General features: G+C 38.0%; 1 protein-coding gene across 19 annotated transcripts in view; it reads left to right on the forward strand.

Moving 5' to 3' along the window:
* The window catches only part of ANKHD1 (ankyrin repeat and KH domain containing 1), a 119,187-nt gene that overhangs the window by 5,851 nt on the left and 94,835 nt on the right, over positions 1 to 18,501 (forward strand). For all 19 annotated transcript variants that reach the window (XR_012654310.1, XR_012654311.1, XM_075056830.1 and 16 more), the window contains exon 2: positions 9,811 to 9,964. Coding sequence is in view for 17 of the 19 variants with exons in the window: in XM_075056830.1 (XP_074912931.1) it covers positions 9,811 to 9,964 (154 nt within the window). In the remaining 2 variants the exon portion in view is untranslated. The remainder of the gene's footprint in view (positions 1 to 9,810; positions 9,965 to 18,501) is intronic.

Here is an 18,501-nt window from a genome sequence, read left to right on the forward strand (position 1 = left end):
TGAGAAGTATTAAGCTGTTGTTGGGGGTAAAAGTGACTCTTGGATTTAAAACAGAGGCAAGTCTGACTTATATGGAAAAAGGAACCTTTTTAAGATTTGTTTTCCACTTAAAAATTTATGAAGCAAGAAAAATAACTTCTACATCTTGTTTGAGGACTATTTGTGGAACTTGGTGTTAAGCTCTGGAGCCTCAAGTCTTCAGTAGGGTGCTTTCATTTTCCTTCTGTGGATACTTTCTTTCCTAATAGCAGCCCATGAACCATGCAAATACCATCTAAAGTCCTTATGTAAAGCTTATCTCCCTAATGGGAATGTCCATGTGAGGAATGGGATACTGATACTGTAAGCAAAACTTCAGAAATCAGTGATTTATTCAAGTACTTTTGTAAATTTAGGAAGTTTTTGAAAAGTGCCTGGCCTCATAGGTTATCTTAAATAGAAACTTTCTCACTGATACCTCATATGACCTTGGTCTTCTATGATAAGCTGAAGATTAGTTTTAACTTTCAAATTATATAAATACTGGTTTTTGTAGCAACCTTGTTACTGCAGTCTGTGTTATAAAACTGTGCTGCCTCTGAATAAGAGGAAAAAAATGGGTACAGGTGAATTAATATTTGGATTTAAGGGTTCATTTTGTTAGGATGATATGCTTGTCTGAGCTCTAACTGTTTGGTATACCTCCAATAGATAGTTTCTGTGGGTTTTTTTGGTTTGGTTTTGTTGTTTGTTCCCCCCTCCTGACAACTAGCTCTCCCTTTTTGTTGGGTAGGTGCAGAGGTTTCATTTTGCGTATTTTTAGAGGAATGCTGAACAAGTGAAATTTATGGAAATGCATCCTGTCGGAGGATAATGTCTTCCTTTTACTCTTGCAACTCATTACTTAAGAATATTTTCTTAGGTAACATCAATTGTTTGGAAGTTTTATAAAATACTAGATTTTTTCCTCAATTTTGGCAGTATTGTGCATCTTCTGTTCAAGTGCATCTTCTGTTCAAATGCATCTAGAAAACACTTATTACTGTGAAACATAAATAAAAGTATTGGTCCTGTGCTGGATCCTGTTACTTCTTAATTGCTTTTCAGGGGATGAGACCACTTACTCATTTTTGCCTTTTGCTTCTAAGAGGGAGTTGCACAGATTTTATTTTTTTTAAAAACTGCTTTTTGTCTTTAGCTCTTCCAAAGCATCCCGGAATCTGAAGGAAAAGTGTCCTAGACTCAGAGGGGTTGGTTACTCATGGTTGAGTTGCTACATTGTGTTTGTCAGAATGCTGGTGGTAAGTGAGAAGGAAGGTGTGTGGCTGGCTTTTCTGACCAGGGGAAGTTTTGAAAGTTACCTAACTGTATATCCATCCTGCAGGAAAAATTATTCTCTATCTGTCAAGCAAAAAAAAGGATGTTTCACTGGCTGATGAACAGTGGGCCAACTGAAAAGCACTTCTCTGGTTGTTTTAGCGTTTCATAGGCATTAAGTTTCAGCTAGGTCCATAAGTTATTCTCATTTGCTGTCAGTAAAACACAGAGATTACTAATTAACTAAGATTTTCTTCTAGGAAAATCCCTAACCCTGTTGAACTCTTCCCTTTCCAAAATCATGAATGAAAGTAATGGCATCACGTGGCGGGTAGGTAGTAAATCAGTCGTATTTCAAACCAAGGGAAAAGAGGAGATCAGCTTTCAGGGCTGAATGTTCTGCTTTGGAGCCATGTTCCTCAATCATGGTGGCTTCAGAGCATCACCTGTTTGGAGCATGTGTTCATCCACAGCGTGGCCAGGTAGCCAGGGGAAAAGGGAGTCTGTGAAGTGGATGCTTAACATTTAGGATTTGTTAGGTAGGGTAAACTCAATACCTTATAGGGATGTACATCTTTTCATTGGTTTTCTAAAATCATTACATTTTAAAGCCCTTTTAGTGCTACATCTTGAGTTTTCAGTGGATCGTATTTTAGATAGGAATCTCTGCTATGTTATTCATCATGATAGTTTCTTTTCAATGGCAAACTGATGGATCAGTAGTTACATTATGGTTTCTGCTGGTTTTGCAGTAGTAGAGCACGGACAAACCTGTTTATACAAGCCTTGAAAAAATAGCTACCACTAGCCTCAGCTCTAAGAATAACAGAAAGCCCAGTATGATTTTCAGTTTGGTATAAGCTTCTAGATAACTTGAAGTTAATTATTCACTTTAAATGCTGAGACTCCTCTCAGACATATAGCTTGGCCTGAGAACAGATGATTGAATTACTAGACTGGGCTACATTCGTCGGATCCACTTGTATGACTTTAAGCACTGTGTCCCTTTGGATTGACAAGAGGTGTTAAAGGGTCACTCCCAACAAGGTGGCTTAGAATACTTGCCATCTTGGGTGGGTGTGAGCTTTTACATCAGCAAATAAATGCATTTGTTCATCTTCTGTTTTGAAGTTTCTTTCGCTTTTGTTTTCATGCCTGGGATTTAATACTTGAGCAAGGATCCCACCCTGGAAGCCCTGGCTAAATTGATGCAACAATCCTGTTTTATATTCTAATAAGTCAGAATATTGAGTTATGCCTGCTGTTCCTTGGTTTGAGGTGAGGAAAGAAGAGGGTCTATTTCTGCGGGATTATTAGATAGAAAAAGTGGGGCATGAGGGAATCTTAAAGCACATGGAGAAGATGGAGCACTGAAAGCATGATTCAGAGTGGACTGAGATATAATATGTGAAAATAAGGAGTGCTTAGTGTAAGTGGGGCTTGTTTATTTTAGTAAGGTTTACTGGTCTACATTCAATGGTTTTCTTCAGTATGAAGACTGTATATGTCAAGAACAGGCACTTGATTTTCTGGGATTCATGTGAATTTTGAATATATTTCAATTGTCAGTTCCATTTCTGTAAATGGCAGCTTCTTGCTGCAAAATATTCTCTTGTACATCAGGAAAACTTAGTCATAATTATTTTTGTTTATCAGACATTGAATACGTGATGGCTGCAGGCTGGTTTTTGACAGTTCTGTGATGGCAGTTTGTTGGTTTGGGGTTTTTTTGTTGTGTTTGGTTTTTTTTTTTCCCACTAGTGACTGAAATGCGTAATGCTTTCTTTTCTGCTATACAGAGAAACTTTTTAGTGTTGCCAGCCTCTTGTACCAAGAGGACTCAACCTGTGTGTTTTGTGGCTTAGTTTTTTTGAAGGTTAACTGGGGGTGCAGTGATGTCTTGGGCTTGTCATTGTGGAACAGTATTTTAATAAAAGTGAATTGGAGACTTCTTGTTTGTGGAAGAACCATAAATCGGACAGCTCTGTCCAGAGGCATGTGATAAGGTGGAGTTTGTAGTATTCAAAACTACTTGAATTGGCATAAGGATATCTAGTATCAGTTGATTGCTTAAGAGAGAAATTAGGTAAGTGGTTAAATTTACGTGAAGCATCTGACAGATGCTTGCTCATGAATGCCTGCTTATGCGTTTAGTATTGGCGCAAGAAAATTGAAAACCCAGGATCAACAATCTCTGGCATGGAAGAGTAGTCCCATAAAACGTTAATTCTGATTTATTGTTTTATCTGCATGTTTCAAATACTAGCCATAATTTTGAGAATTGACTCGTGACTTGGGGTGCCAGGCTTGAGAGATCCTTTGATGGAGCTGGACTGAGCAGAGAGGAGCTGCCATACAAATGTCAGGCCTCTCATGGCTGGTTGTCTCACCCACCATTCTAGTCAGCTTAAGTTAATGCTGAGATCAGTTTGAGTGTGTGCTAACACATCAAGAACATATGGCACAGTTTCATACACGAATGTCAGACTTCTGGACCACAGTGTGTGCGTGAGGGGCACTTTCCTTGTCTCCAGTGACAAAGCATAAAGCTGTGTCCATCTTTATTTACATTGTATCTATAGCAGTGTTTGCAAAATGAACCTGTGTTTTGAAATGAACTTATCACAGCCCAGATCCTGTAACTGCTTGTTTCATTATCTGATAATTGCTTAATATATATTGGAATAAAGGCTGTCCTTTAGATAATCCTGCCTCAAGTTAGTCAACTTCCTATTGTAATTGGAGCTAAATAGATTTGCACCCCTCCTCTCCCTCACCCTCCCAGTTTAATTTACTGCCTACAAAACTGTTGTTGTAGACTGCTAAGCTAAGGTGGGGTGCAGGTACGAACAGCTCTGCTTAAATGTGGGGGGCAGTCGGGTTTGTAGCCTCATAGGGAGCTGAGCTGATCTAATGGCTTGCTGTTCCTGGAAGAATGGTGTTCCAACTTATCAGACCCCTTTGTAAGTCCATGAAATTCAGTGAAGTGGTAGAAAGTTATTTGTTCCCTGCCTGCCCCTGCCCCGAGTTTTCTCCCTTTTTGATGTGTTAAATCAACCCATGAAAGTGTCTGATAGCTGCCTGACTTGTTCGAAGATGAGCAGTGACTGGAAATGATGTTTCAGATGCTGTATGCTTTCTCCATTGAGGTGGCGGTGTCCCCAGGCACCCTGTAACTCCCCTGGGTTGTTAGGGTACTTTGTAATCACGAGATCTGTAGGGCTGGCACTGGAAGATGATCCCTTGGTGATTCACAGATCTTAGCGGCTTCTGTCTTCTTGGGCTGAAACTTTTTTTTATTGAAGAAACTGTCTTCAGAAATTACAGTTCAAGCCTAACAGAGTGGGTATGGTCTTATGTCATTAATTATGTCTGAATTGTTGTTTAGATTGATTATATGTTGTTCCTATGTACTGACTCTGAAGTACTTCTCTGAAATGTTTGTTTCTCTAGCTTTGAAGTGCCAAGAAAAGGTAGTGTACTGAGGTCCCACTGAAAGGTGTTGTGAAAATACCTGCATTTGTGTGTGGTTTTTCCTTTTCCTTTATGCCATCTCTTGAAACTGTAATAATAATGCTAGGAAGATATCTTAAGTAGGTGCAAAAATGTTTGACTGGCATGGCTGGGGTGGGGGGTGAGGGGGAGTGTTGAAAAGTACATCTTAAGGTAAACCAAAGCCAGCCAGACTTGCTGACGTGAAGAGTCTATGCAAGGGGTGTAGTGGTGCACTTGTCACAGGAAGCTCCTGAGAGTGTCATGTCAGTGACAAAGTCCTTCACTTTACTTTCTCCTTGGATTAATTATGTTTAATAGTTTTGAAGCTGACATTCTTTATATGTACAGTTTAAAGAGGTTTGATGTCAAATTTGAAATACAAATAAATCTTAACTTAGTATTATAGTATCTGATGTCCTATCAGTATTCCCCAAAACTTTTAGAGTAGGATTACAAGTAGTAATCAGATATTGGCATTCAGTGTAATAAAGGACATGACAACATAAATTGTCAGAGGTTGGGTTTATCAGACAAAACCACAGTATCTTCCTAGTGTGATGCTAACAGACCATTGCACATCTTGTTAATTATGGAATGAAAATAGTTTAAATATAGATGATCTATTTCTACTTTGTAGGTAAGAACTTTCAGCCTGATCTACAGGCCTGTATTAGCCTTAAGTGAGCTAAGGTCCCTCTGCATATATTCAGATGTATTTAGACACATGTCCAAATGGAATTTTTATAGAAATAATTAGGAAGGGTTACCTAACACAAAAGAGAAAATCAGGTAGTTGTTTATTTGCGTAATAGATAAGAGTTCAGGAGTCCTAGTCAAGGGCTTGGGTCCTCAGTATTTGTAGACACTCCACAAACACAGAGCAAGGAGTATTGTTACCCCAGAAAAGTGTTCCTAACTCGGGGTGTATCTGGAAAATACAAGTTCAAGGAAAAGATTTAATAGCAGCTTTCTCTTTCCTATCAACAATTTTTGTGAAGATAGTCTTCCCAGAAGTACTAGTTTGGCATGAATGGACGGAGAAGGTAGAATGAGCTGTCTCTGCTGCTGCCCTTGCCTGCAGGAAGGCAAGGAGGAGAGAATGGTGCTGGTACAGCTACAACAGGAAGCTTTTCCATCCTCTGTAGCCTGTGTCAGTGACAGGCTCTTTGTGAGCAGGTTCGGGCTGTTCTGGGTAAAGTGCTTTTTTTGCAGGAGTGCGATGTAGGAAAAATCACTTTAGACTTAATATTAGAAATGTGTTTCTAACCCCATATATCACTGCCCATCTTGCAAGAATTGCTCATGTTAGTTGTGATGTTAGTGCTTGCAAAGTCTTTTATGCCTTTACATACCCCTGACCTGAGGTAAACTCAATCATGGTATTAACATATAAATACTGATGTAGTTGGGTCCAAATAGCTGCGAATGTAGCTGCTATGGAGGGAGGAACCAGTGGTGTAACTGGATCTGCAGAGCTGTGAGGCTGCTGCAGTCCTTGGCAGAACTTCAGGAAAGGTCCATCATTCCTGTGGATGAGTGTGAAACACGATGATATAGTGAAGTACGCTGATGTTCAGCACCCTGTACTCAGGTCCCATGCAGCTAGCAGCTTTTTTGTTTTTTGATTCGGAATTATTCCTAGTTGCAGTTGTTCTGGCAGTTAGAATAATGTCTTGAATCCATGTGTTCCTAATAAGCCTTACCAAGTAAGATGCTTATTAATTGCCCAAAGCAGCTCGCAAAATAATCCAAAAATAGCACAGTGACTGGTTACTCTATCACTTTGCTGCAGATCTGATTAGGATAGAGCAGAGTGCCTAAATTTTGCCACATGAGCAGTGTATTGAGTCTTCCAGGAATGCTAACATGAAATCTGTTTGGTTTTTTTGTTTGCTTGTGTTGTTTTTTGGTTTTTTTTTGCAAAGTTTTTTTTGTTTGTTTAAAAATTAAAATTTGTTTGATCTATTTGGGGTAATTTGATTTAAAAAAAAAAATTAAAAATTACTAATATGTGATCATCGCAGGTCACTTCCATTCACAGGAGACATCTGGTTGATTAGGTAATTTCTTACTCTGCTATTAGTGATAAGGTTCATCCTCTCTAGCCTCATCTTCATGTGTGAGAAACCACATTGATTTACAGAAATGTCAGACGTTCTGACTTGAAAATGCATTGAAACTTGTTCTGGGAGACTGGCAATGGTACAGCTATTTTAACATTTTGCATATGGATTTTCAGTATTTTCACACTCAAGTTATATTTGTATTGTGGGTATGTTATTAAGCTCTTACTAAAAATCAAAACAAAAACTAAAAATTGATGCTCAACATGTGCAGAAATAATGAAAGCAGCTGCCTTTTCTTGCTGTGATATAAAACTAAGATGAAAATACTGTATATGAAGCAAGATTTTTGTGTGAGACTTTAAATGTGTGAGGTTTCTGGAAGTACAGTTGCAAACCTAAAGAAGAGCTGAAAGGCAGTAAGAGTTGAAAAGAGTGGTGAAAAGAACAGACTGCACCAGTACTACCCAGCTTGTACCCTAAGTAAAAACTGTATCTGTAATTCACTTTAATAAGTAGTATTTGCATAATCAATATTAAAAAGACAGACTTTTTTAGAGGTTCTTGTAAGCAAAATGTACTTCCTGTTGGGGGGAGAGAGAGAAGTTCCTTGCAAGTTGATAGAGTATTTGTGAATGGTGAATTAACACTGATTTAGGTTCAAGAGGTGTATTGTTGCGGGTAAGGTCCTGTAAATATATACAAGTGAGCTTGGGGTGGCAGCAGTCAGGGAGAAGATGGTCCATATCTTTACCTAAGTGTCAAAAAAATGAAGTTTTAAAACTTGCAGTGGGACAGCTTCTGGAAGGTTGATGCAAGGCTGATGTGCTTACCTTTGCCTGGGTGTTGTCAGGCTGTTCCTTGAGGCTGAAAGTTAAGGCTTGCCAGAAGCCACTTTGCACGTTTCTGCAGTATTTGTTGCTCATAAGTGCAGTTACTTCAGTGGTAGGTAGCACTTTTACCCCTTTTCGTATGTCTTCAAAAGAGAGGACTGCTGTTAAATTTAGTGGTGTAATTGAAAAAGAAAAAAAGTCCATTAGCATGTAATAAAATTTCTTGTATGTAGTTCTCAGCTATATATAATGAATAGTCACTTCCGCACACAGTGAGATTTTTCTGCCAGTCACCATGTCACACAAACATTGTTGCAATAATATTTCTAGCACATTGGTGAGGCAGATTGCCTTGTGTAGTCTTGGGGGAGAAAATGAAATACCCTGAAGTACTCCTGTAGATAAGGGTGAACTTTTCCAGAAGTCAGTTTTGCATCAGAGCTTATGCCAGCAGGGAGTCCTTAAACTGGCTGGATAGACATAACCTGAAATCTGAGTTCTGCAGAGGGGAATCTTACTGTAGGGATACATTTTGCTGTGAGTTGTAAATAGCTCTTCTTCATTTGTAGTAAAAATGTGTATCACTGGTTTAGGTCACTAATTTTCTGCTTGTTTAATGTTCAACTCTTTCTCCCGGTGACAGTTCTCTTATTTTAGGACCGTCGTCTGGACTAATCTAGAAATCTTGCTGCTTTGAGTCCTAAATCATAGCCTGCTGTCTTAGCTTTTAGTATTTGTGCCTTGGCACATAAGATATAACACCTGTAGCTAGCTCTTTCTCCCTGATGCCCATTGTATTCATACGTTAGCACTGCATTTCCCTGGACACCCATGGATTGGCTTGGACACCAGGGAATAATGTTACAGAACATTTACATATCAAAAAGGGGAAGAAACTAACACAAGTTGCTCTTGAATAGTGGTGCTCTATGTAGATCTCCAGACTCTTGTTAACATTTTTCACACAATGGGGCACTTAATGAATTTGCAGATGGCATGATTTTTATTTTTTTTTTTTAAAGTATAAACTATCCCTTTCTTAAGGTGTTGTGGGTGTTTTGTGATAGGGCTGAATATGATGATATTTTACTGCTGATGTGAGAAAGATAGGGGAAAACAGAAAGGAAGTTGAGACTGGGGCATGAAGTGGGAAAGGGCAGCAATGGTTGTGTAATGAGCATGTCTCATTTCTATGGTGTATTTAAGGCACTGATAGTGTTGAACAGATAAGGTCTAATTATGAAATTGTGGGGTTTTTATCTTAAAATATTACTGAAAATAGAGGAGATTATGTCTGAACTTGGGACAGATTCTGAAATGTAGTTCTGCTCTCATTAGAGTATGAGTCAGGTATTCTCCTTGTTTACTCTGGCAAGCTGTCATAAAACTACAGTGTGTTATGTTGAGTAATTCTATGAGCTTGTATTTGGAGATCATGCGGGCCACTGGTGGGACAGCATTATTGCTGCTCAGTTGGAATACCTGGCTGCTTAATTGTTCCACGTATCTGTTCTTGTCTAGAAAACATTAATGACTGAGGTAATAGTAAGTGCCAGCTTGGAAACAGATGTTTTGGTTTTGAGTTTTAGTGAACTATTGTGTTTCTACTCAAACCAAACAAAATCCTTGTTCTAAGTTAGTTGAAATTACTTTTAAAATAGAACTGAAAGACATCTTGGGAAATCATTCAATCCCTCCCTGGCTCTCAGATAGGTTCAGATATACCAAAGTCATTACTGACAGCTTTTTTTAATAACAAGGTAGACAGACTTCTGGTGACAAAGATGCTACAGCCTCTTGTGGCAGTCTGTTTTGGTGGTTAACTGTCCAAATGTGTAACATTTTTTCAATATTTAATCTGAGTTGCCCTTGCTGTAGTTTTAAGATCTTGTTCGTTGTAATTTTTACATTAAGCTGTTTTTCACGTAGAGATTTTTCTTTTGTGATTTCAACTACCTTTTCAGCACGTTGATTGCATGTTTTTTACAGTTGTGTCCTATAATCTATACAGTTAAAACATGATTATGATAGTACAGTTAAATTATTTTGTGTTTTTCCTAATATTACAGGTTTAGTATAAAACTTCAAAAATGGTAAAATTCTTTTTCTAACTTGGCAAACAGGTTGAATCATTTATTTTGGACCAAGAAGATCTTGATAATCCAGTGCTTAAAACCACGTCGGAGTTATTCTTATCAAGTGCTGCAGAAGGTGCAGACTTGAGGACTGTGGATCCAGAAACACAAGCAAGACTAGAAGCCTTACTGGAGGCAGCAGGTACTTTCTTTATATAGTTTTTTTCTGAACTTAACTTGCATACAGATCTGGCAACCTGTAAATTTTGACCCTGGTGAAACACTGACAAATCTGGAAAGTTATCATGATGATGGGGAGCAGAACAGGGAAAACAAGCTCATATTTCTTACAGCTCTTGAGGGTTGCTAGGTCCACTCTTTCTGTACATAGAAAGTTAGAAGAGTTAATTTGAATTAAATGGTATTTCATTGATCAGATGAGACAACATGTGTTACCAGAGGGAGGATTAAAGGGGAGAGAGTAGAAGAAAGTAGACTTGCTAAAATGACATTTTTTTTTCTGCTGCTTTGGTCAATATATAATTATTAATTCATTACTCCAGAAATTTACAGGTGAAATACTTGTTTCTCTGGTTTTACTTTCACAAAAATATTTTTCCATTCTGTGTTTCTGAGATATGACTGTTGGGAAACACATATTTAATGTTCATGTTTCAGAACCAGACTAGATAAACATAGTGCTACTACATTTGTTACTTCTATAGGGAAGGTTTGTGACTGGGGTGTTTACAATGGGTTTGAAAATTGTCAGTTTCAGAATTCCAAGGACAAAAAGATGTAAAAACCCTGCCTTGAAACAAAGCCCTGCCTGTTTGATCATTATGGGCGCATACTCAGACTAGCAGTAGTGTGCTGAAATTGGAGTTTTCAGACTTTAGCTTTGAACACACTTAAGAGCTAGATAAAATAGCATTTATTTGCAGGTGTTTAGATATAAAGCTATGTAGAGTCTTAAAGGAGAACTGCATTCTGAAGCAAAGCAGGGGAAAGGGACTCAGGCTTTGGGCTCTCTTTGAATTTTGAATTTGAAAAAAACCCAACTTAGAACATAGCATACCTTTTGTCAGCAGAAAGTTGCAGCAGCAGCCTAATTAAAGGTGGTCCCCTAAAATTATTCTAACCTGATATAACTCTTGGGGACCAAACTTTGCTTTGCAGGGAAGATAGACTATTTCTGGGATACATCTGGACACTAAGAGAATTTGAATAATCTGATCCTTTTTTAAGCACTTTTAAAAATGAAAATCAGTTTCAGTTTCTCTCATGTACCTGGTGACTGGTGTGTTCTAAAACTTACTGCTAGCTTTATAAATTGTCAGTGGAGATGTCTGATGGCTAGTGTGAACGAGGGCACTCAGTCTCTGATGTATGTGCTTACATCTAGGGTTGCAGTGTTCAAAATGATTTCACGGTATTTAACAAATCTAGGAGATACCATTGCTTCTTGAAATGCCTGTGAGAATGCTTTCTTTAGATTTCTAAGCAGTAGTTGGCCACTTGGCCCTGGGATTAGATGATTTGTTTTTAAGCTGAGGTTTCCATGCTTTGATTCCCTGAGTGCTTGGAGTAGGGCTGTAGAAACTGGACAGAATAGAAGGAATCTGGAAGGAAGAGCAAATCAAGAAAAGAGTGCTTTTGTTTGGGGGCTCCATCTCCCTCTCTAAAAAGACTGGACAAAATTAATGCCAGTTGATGAATGTGTGAGATCAAAAGACTGAAAATACTGTTAAGAAAGTCCTCTAGTTAACCAGTACTTGTCTTTCCCACTGTGAATTTGAACACTAAAAATATAATTAGGCTATCCTAAAGGAGACACTGAGAATCTGGTAGTTTATTATTAAAAGCCATAATTTGAAAGTGATTGAAAAAGCAGCTAGTGTTTCTGGGAGGTGTTCTAATATCTTCGCTGGATTTGTCTGGCTGGTTTAGCTGAAAATACCCTTTCTAACTAACCTTAAGTGAGCTTCTAGGTTTACATCATGGCAACAAACAAAGTGGCCTAGTGTTGGGACTTCTTATTGTTTTGTAGTTTGGCAAAAGCAAGTGATTTCTCTTGTTATGTTAGTCCCCAGTGTTAAGGATAGCTTGCAAAAGTAGATGGCAGAACTATTGCTCGAACAAGTAGTTTAGCTATGGCCTTGGCTGATGTGGTTTCCAGGGTAGCTTGGCCTTTGTTGTCATGATCCCCTCTCCTGTGGGAGGCTTGACCCTAACTTACAATCTAGAGGAAAATCGATCTTGCATTTAGTGTCTCTTATTTCTTAGGGTTTCTCACATGGAGGGTTTGTGCCTGTGTCATTAGGATCTTAATGAGTATGACTTGCAAAACTAGTTTTGCTCATTCTTCATGAATCCTTTAATGCTCAGATCTCACATGAACATGCTGTTCATTAATTCTGGCAGGTAAATTCTAGCAACTACATCCAGATGGGATGATGTTCTTCAAATTACTTATGCAGAAGTGGTTTTCAACCATTGCACTCTTTAAGATACGTGGGAGTTTTGTTTTTAAGTAGCTGTCTTGATTTGAGAGCTGGTTAGGCCTGTATATGCAACTGTGGAGGCCAGAGGTTAGTTGAACTGCTTAAAAATGTTTCTATACATTATATTTACCCATCATAAGAGCGCTGGATATTTTTTTTTTTTCAATTCAGCTTGTTTATTCTGTTTCCAAGAGGACTTAAAATATTTTGTGGTTTTGGATGTTGAGGGTGACAGTCTTAAGTAGAGTTTCTAGCAAGAGGGTTGTGCCTCGCCCCCCGTAACATAGCAGCAAGTATACACAGACATACATATGTACATGTGCACACAAACAGTGGTTAGATTCCTTATGTTTACTAGGCCCTCTGAAAACCTGGCTGATTAGCTTTAGTTTGGACAACTGTACTTCCTTCTGTAGTCTGTTTAAGCAAAGTGCAGGCACTTTGTTAATGAACAACTATCTTTTAAACAACTGTCAGCAATTGTATTATTTCACAAAAAAACTAATTTTACATTCTGAAGGAGAGACTTCACTGTTCTGTGAACATCATAAATATGAGTTGTTTTCATCTTCAGAAATGGAAGATAAATTAAAACAATTGAATCCTGTTCTTTGGGAAGTTATCCTAAACAAACCAAGTCTTTTGTATACCTTCCTTCAGTTTGACTTCTAGTAGCAAAGAAGGGATTTATAGGTAAAATAGCCTATGGAAAGAGAACCATACTGTTCAGAGATGTTTCTATTTTTCAGACTGTAATTAAACAGATTCTTAGCATTCTGACAGTGGATTCATGTTCTGCACTAGAAACGTTCAGCTCCACTGCTAATTAGGGGACTTGATTTCTTAAAATAATATTCCAGCTCTGAAGAATCGTGGTTCTTCTGTGGATCTTCAGTAAGGTTGCCTATTAAATTTCCTTTTTAGGGACAGTAGTTGACTGCTGGAGGATGAGAGCTCTTTGCTGCTGTGAATGAATGGTTACAGCCTTCAGAGCTCTTGCTCTTCTTGGCAGGTTCCTCTGTGGGTCCCTCAACATGTGTTCTTAAAAGGGCAAACTCACCTCCAAAGACTTGGGGAAAGTTTAACAGGTTAAAGCTCTTTCATTTTCTGGTCCCGCCTGTTATAGGCATCAGGAAGGGGAAATAACTTATGCAGTGCAGTCCTCTTTCTGGAGTACAGGTTGTTTCTTAAAGAGGCTGGAGAAAGGTGTTGGTTGAAGCATGTGGTCACATAAACATCCCGGATGCTGGTTTGGTGTATTTTGCACTCGAAACACAGAATTACACAGAAAGTTGTAAAACATCAAAATGTTAATCCCTGCAGTTAAAATACCGTGTTCATAGTGTTGCAGCATGGTTTTGCTGAGTTTTCTGGGAAGTGATGTAGAATGTTACTGAACTGATTTTTACCTTGAAGTAGCTTGGGTGCCTGTATCCTTACTAGCAGAGCTTTTGAGCATGTTCCTTCTCAATATGAATGTTGAAGCACTTTGACAATGAAGCATCAAAAATAGAGGCAGAAGAAAGTGGTAAAGAAACTCTTTGTCTAGCATTGGAGCACTTGGTGTTCCTGTTGAGTATCTACACAGGGAGTTTTGTTAGCAGTGAGTTCTTCAGAAGTCCTACTGTTGTTTATAAGGAGGCTTGTGAGGAAAATCAGGGTATTTTGGAGAGGAACCATGTTCAGCCAAGGTTTGCGTAATGAAATGGATGTGAGTAGTCCATCCTTATGTTCAAACAGGGAGCAGAGTTACATACATCCTTCTTTTCTGTTGAAATACAGGATTAAAGGTGACTAGAGACCCTCACATAGATGGTTTGGTGTATTTGACACTTTGTAGGATTAAATGCAGTATAAATGGTGAAAGAGAAATCTAGTTATAGTAGCAAGTGTCTTTTAATACCTGGTGAATTGCAGTACCTGATTCAGGCATGAGGGCCTGACACTGCTCTTTGGAAAGCTGGTGGGATGAGGTGGGGGGTGGGAATGGGTTGTGTATTCTGGAACTGGGGAAGGCAAAAAGTGGAAGTAATCACCTACTTAGTGGAAATACAGAACACAGGTCAAAATATGAATGGGCCCAGCTAAAATCTGCCTGCTTTAGGATAAACTGAAAGGATAGAGTGAGATTCAGCAATTGTAAAATTGAATGCTTTCCAGTGTGTGTATGTGTATCTCTATATTTACTCACTTGCCAAACTGTTGACCAAACTTGCTTTTTTTTTTTGTGTGTGTGTGTGATGTGACCAAACCCATTCATTATTCACTAACAGCAAGGGTTTGGTTTTTTTATTATTAAGATAAAATAAAGTGAACTATATTTGTTTCCCCCAACATTAGAGGACTTGAATGTGACAAGATAGACCTGTGATCCAGCACTACTGGGGAGTGAGCTGTGGTCTAAAAGAACAGTTCAAAAGATGCACAGCTTGCTTTCATCCTGCATCAGAGAGACCCCTTGGAAAGTGGCAGAGACTGGGCTAAATAAATTCTTTGATCATGTTGTTTATGATCAGTAAGATTCATGTGTGGACCTGGTGTTTCATTTCTTAGGGATGATGAGTAACTTAGTTGTGATTTAAATGGAGGTGGGCATCTAATCCATTAGAAACTTAATCTCTGAAGAGTTTTTCAAGCTCCACTTCAAACTGTAAAAGTTGAGGACTGCAGAAAATGGATGATTCATGTTTGTCAGTTTAATGGCTGCACCCCTGTGCTTGTGGAATGTAACAAATACATTTCTAGGTCTGTATTGGTGGTTTTGAATAAAAAAGAAAAATAGGGCCTTTATTGGGGGGAATTTGAGAGACAATTGCTGGAATTTGAACAAAGATGGAACTATATTGTAAAAATGTAGCAATATCAAATTTGAAGTTTTTTAGCCACCTTCAACATGGCAGAAGTCTTACCTTAGTCCAACTGTTTTGACTGATACTTTTTTTTTAAACCAAGAAGGGCTTTTCACCCTAATTTGATCTGATCTGAAATATGGTGTTACATGGACACAGTATACAAATCAAATAAGAGAAACAGTTTTCATTAAGAAAGTTTGAATAGACTTCATTCTAGGCCTTTCTTTAGAGATCAAAGCTGTACTACTGCTAAAATCACCACTGTCTTATTAACTGGAAAACTTTTGCCTTTTTTGATACTGGCACATTACAGTGACTTGCTCATTTTCTTTCTTCACCACCTAAAGATTCAGAGTGGGAAGGAATATATGGTATGTGAAATGTACAGATGTGTTGTGCTTTTGAGTAAGTTGGATAAACTGTCTGAATTTTGTGCATGTAATTGAATTACTAATATTATATTTTTCTGAGGTTTTGCATGATTTAAATATTTTTTTCTAATCTAGTAGGCTTTTAGATTAGAAGAAGTCTAGTCTAATCCTGCTCTTAGTCAAATTAACTTCTATACTTTGAAAGTGTGTTAAATGTACTAGCTTCATATTCTTTGGCTCTTTTTCAGTTGGGTTTTGCTGTGAAGAACAGTTTCATTGTTGTAACACTCGAATTGATGCTTTTGGATATCAGGCAGCTAAATTATCTTACCAGATCTGAACACTATGCTTCTGGAATTCTTTGGGAAGAGATGAGACAAAGTTACAAGTTTTAATTGTGAAGTATTAAAATTGGCCAGGGTACTCCCCAATTTCTTAAGTTGTCTGCATATTTATATATATATATGTCTATATCTATCTATCTATATATCTCAGAGGTAATCATAGTTAATCAGCCACTGCTTCATGACCGTACTGTAAACAACTTGTGCAAGTCTCCTTTTAACATGATTTTTGCAAAGTCCTGGATATCTACTTCTGCTTTCTGTTTTACTTCTGTCATATTTTATTTTTCATGCAAGTTGGATTCTTCTGGAAGATAAAATCCCCTCTGCTCTCCTGTTCCAATACGGGGATATTACTGATTAAAAACTTCTTTCCATTCAGTGTTTTTTTTTCAGGACTTCTTGTTATATTAGTGCTTGGAGTAGCCTCAGCCATAGAAGGAAATTAGGGAGGGTCTGGGCAGGAGAAAAGCAGCAGTGCTTTATTGACAGTCCTACGTAATGCCTGAATTGAGGTGGAATTTAGCCTATACCAAGAGGAGATCCTACTTTTTTCTTTTGTTTACAAGTATTCTTCCTTCATCCATCAAAGAGAAAATAATCACATTCAGGCTTTGCAGTGGGGTGCAGAAGCTTACACTGGGCTTTGTGCTACTGCTGGCCATCAGCTTAGAGCTGGCTGTGTAGCACTGTGGTCTGTAGTGGGGAGCTGGTACCCCTTACAAGGTACAAGGGGTCTGTTGTGGGACAGAGAGTAAGACACTTGTTTGTTGACAGTACATCGAAGCAAGCTTTTGTTTTAGTTGTCTTGAGATTTGTGCTAGAGTTGGTAAATAAAGATCTTGCTTAGCAGTGTTGCAGGTAAGCTGGTTATGCGGGTCTCCGATATTAATCAGGTACAGAAAAAAAGTTAGAACACTAGCTCAAACCACAGGTCACTTAAAGCTTATATCTGGTAAATATTGCTGTTGACCCAAGTGTCTTACCACAAAATGTATCTTGTTTGAGTGTGGTATAGTATTTTTTTCTGTGTTGTTCTGTTTCATTCATGTCCATGCTTTTCCTCTCTAAACAGATGGCTACTGGTAAGATTCTTCCTTTGTGATGCCTGTGTAAGAGGGGAGCATAGATGTTAACCTTGTGAAATGAAGCAGTTACTATGCTTGCAAGTTTGAGTTCATCAAAATGTAACTCTTCTCCCTAAGTGCGTCAGGAGCATGAGGAAGGAGTGAGAAGGTAGAAAAGCCTGTGTTTCTTGCTTGTATCTTCTGCAAGAAGACTCCATTAATAGTTTATTAAAAAAACTCAGTTACATAGAGTTGGGTTTTAGGTTTGCATTTTTTATCATTTTCTGCATGTCAGTCATGTAGTTTCCTTAGCACATGATGATAAAACCAGAGTTTAGAAGTGTTCAAAACAGAGTTTGAGTATTAAGTGAATGCTTCATAGTGCGCAGAAGATCAGAGCTGAATCTCCCCACTCAGATTTCAATTTTTTTGATGTTCTGTAACTTAATGGCAAAGTGTGGTGGCAGTAACTAGTGCCAGCCACTTAGCTCCATACTAGACAGACTGGTAAGGCAGGTTGGTAGTCTCAGTGTGTAGCCACCCCTTCTGGGGCTGATTGGAAGTATACTGTGCAATGTAACAATTATATTGGAAGCAGGGCTGCTTGCTACCTGTTTATGTAGGAGTTGCTTAAACTGTCTAGTTTGTGTGCTGTGAGGAGTGTCTCAGGGCACATGAGAGGAATTAACTGAGCTCTTGTTGGTGGACCTACGACACATTGTCCTTCTATCAGTTTTATAATGGTATTAAATATTTGGGTTTTTTAAAGTGTCAGAAGCAACAGATTATACTGTTTTAATTAATGCTTTACAATATATGGTATGACAGGTGAATCTGTTGCTTTTTTCAATTGGTAACTTATCTTTGACAAAATATTACTATTGTATATTTAGGAAGTAATTACAATAAATGAGTTTCTAGCAAAATAAACGATAATATAGTATATGCATAACATAAATAATCAAATTCTGCTTATTTCTAGAAAGTCAAGCTAGTTTTCACCAGATGAATGAAAAATAAAATTATGTAAAATATACTGCCACTCATCTTTGATTCTACTTATGGAAGCAGGTGACTTTTTTTGCAGTGGGGCATGAGCACCTTCATTGCCTATTATAAATTATTTTCTGCCTTTTTAAAGACCTTATTTTGAAAGGTAAGAACTTAAGTCTCTTGATTGAAAACAAGCTGTAGTACATTAAGCATCATACACAAAAATGGTGTTTATATTCTTTGTGAATATGAGGTATTTAAATACTTGAGGATTCAACACGTCCTAGGAAACTTAAAAAAAAACCCCAACATTATTGCATTGCACAAATTTATCCTTGTATCCATCAAGAAAATACTTGCTGTGGGAACAAAAGGCACAGTGCAGTTCTCTTAACGACTTTTTTTTCCCCCTGTGTAACAAAGCATTATCTCTAAAACAGCAATTACTAACTTGTCATTTAGGCATCACCTTTTCCTCAAATTCTGTACAGCTTCTTAAAACTTTTTGAAAAATAGGGCTGAAAGAAACCTCAGTAGATCTAGATTTATCTCCTTCTCTTCCTTCTCCCCAGGCAAATTCAGCTATGCTTGTGTCATTCCTGACATGT

The sequence above is a fragment of the Buteo buteo genome, chromosome 24, assembly GCF_964188355.1.
Source record: "Buteo buteo chromosome 24, bButBut1.hap1.1, whole genome shotgun sequence".
Lineage (NCBI taxonomy): Eukaryota > Metazoa > Chordata > Aves > Accipitriformes > Accipitridae > Buteo > Buteo buteo.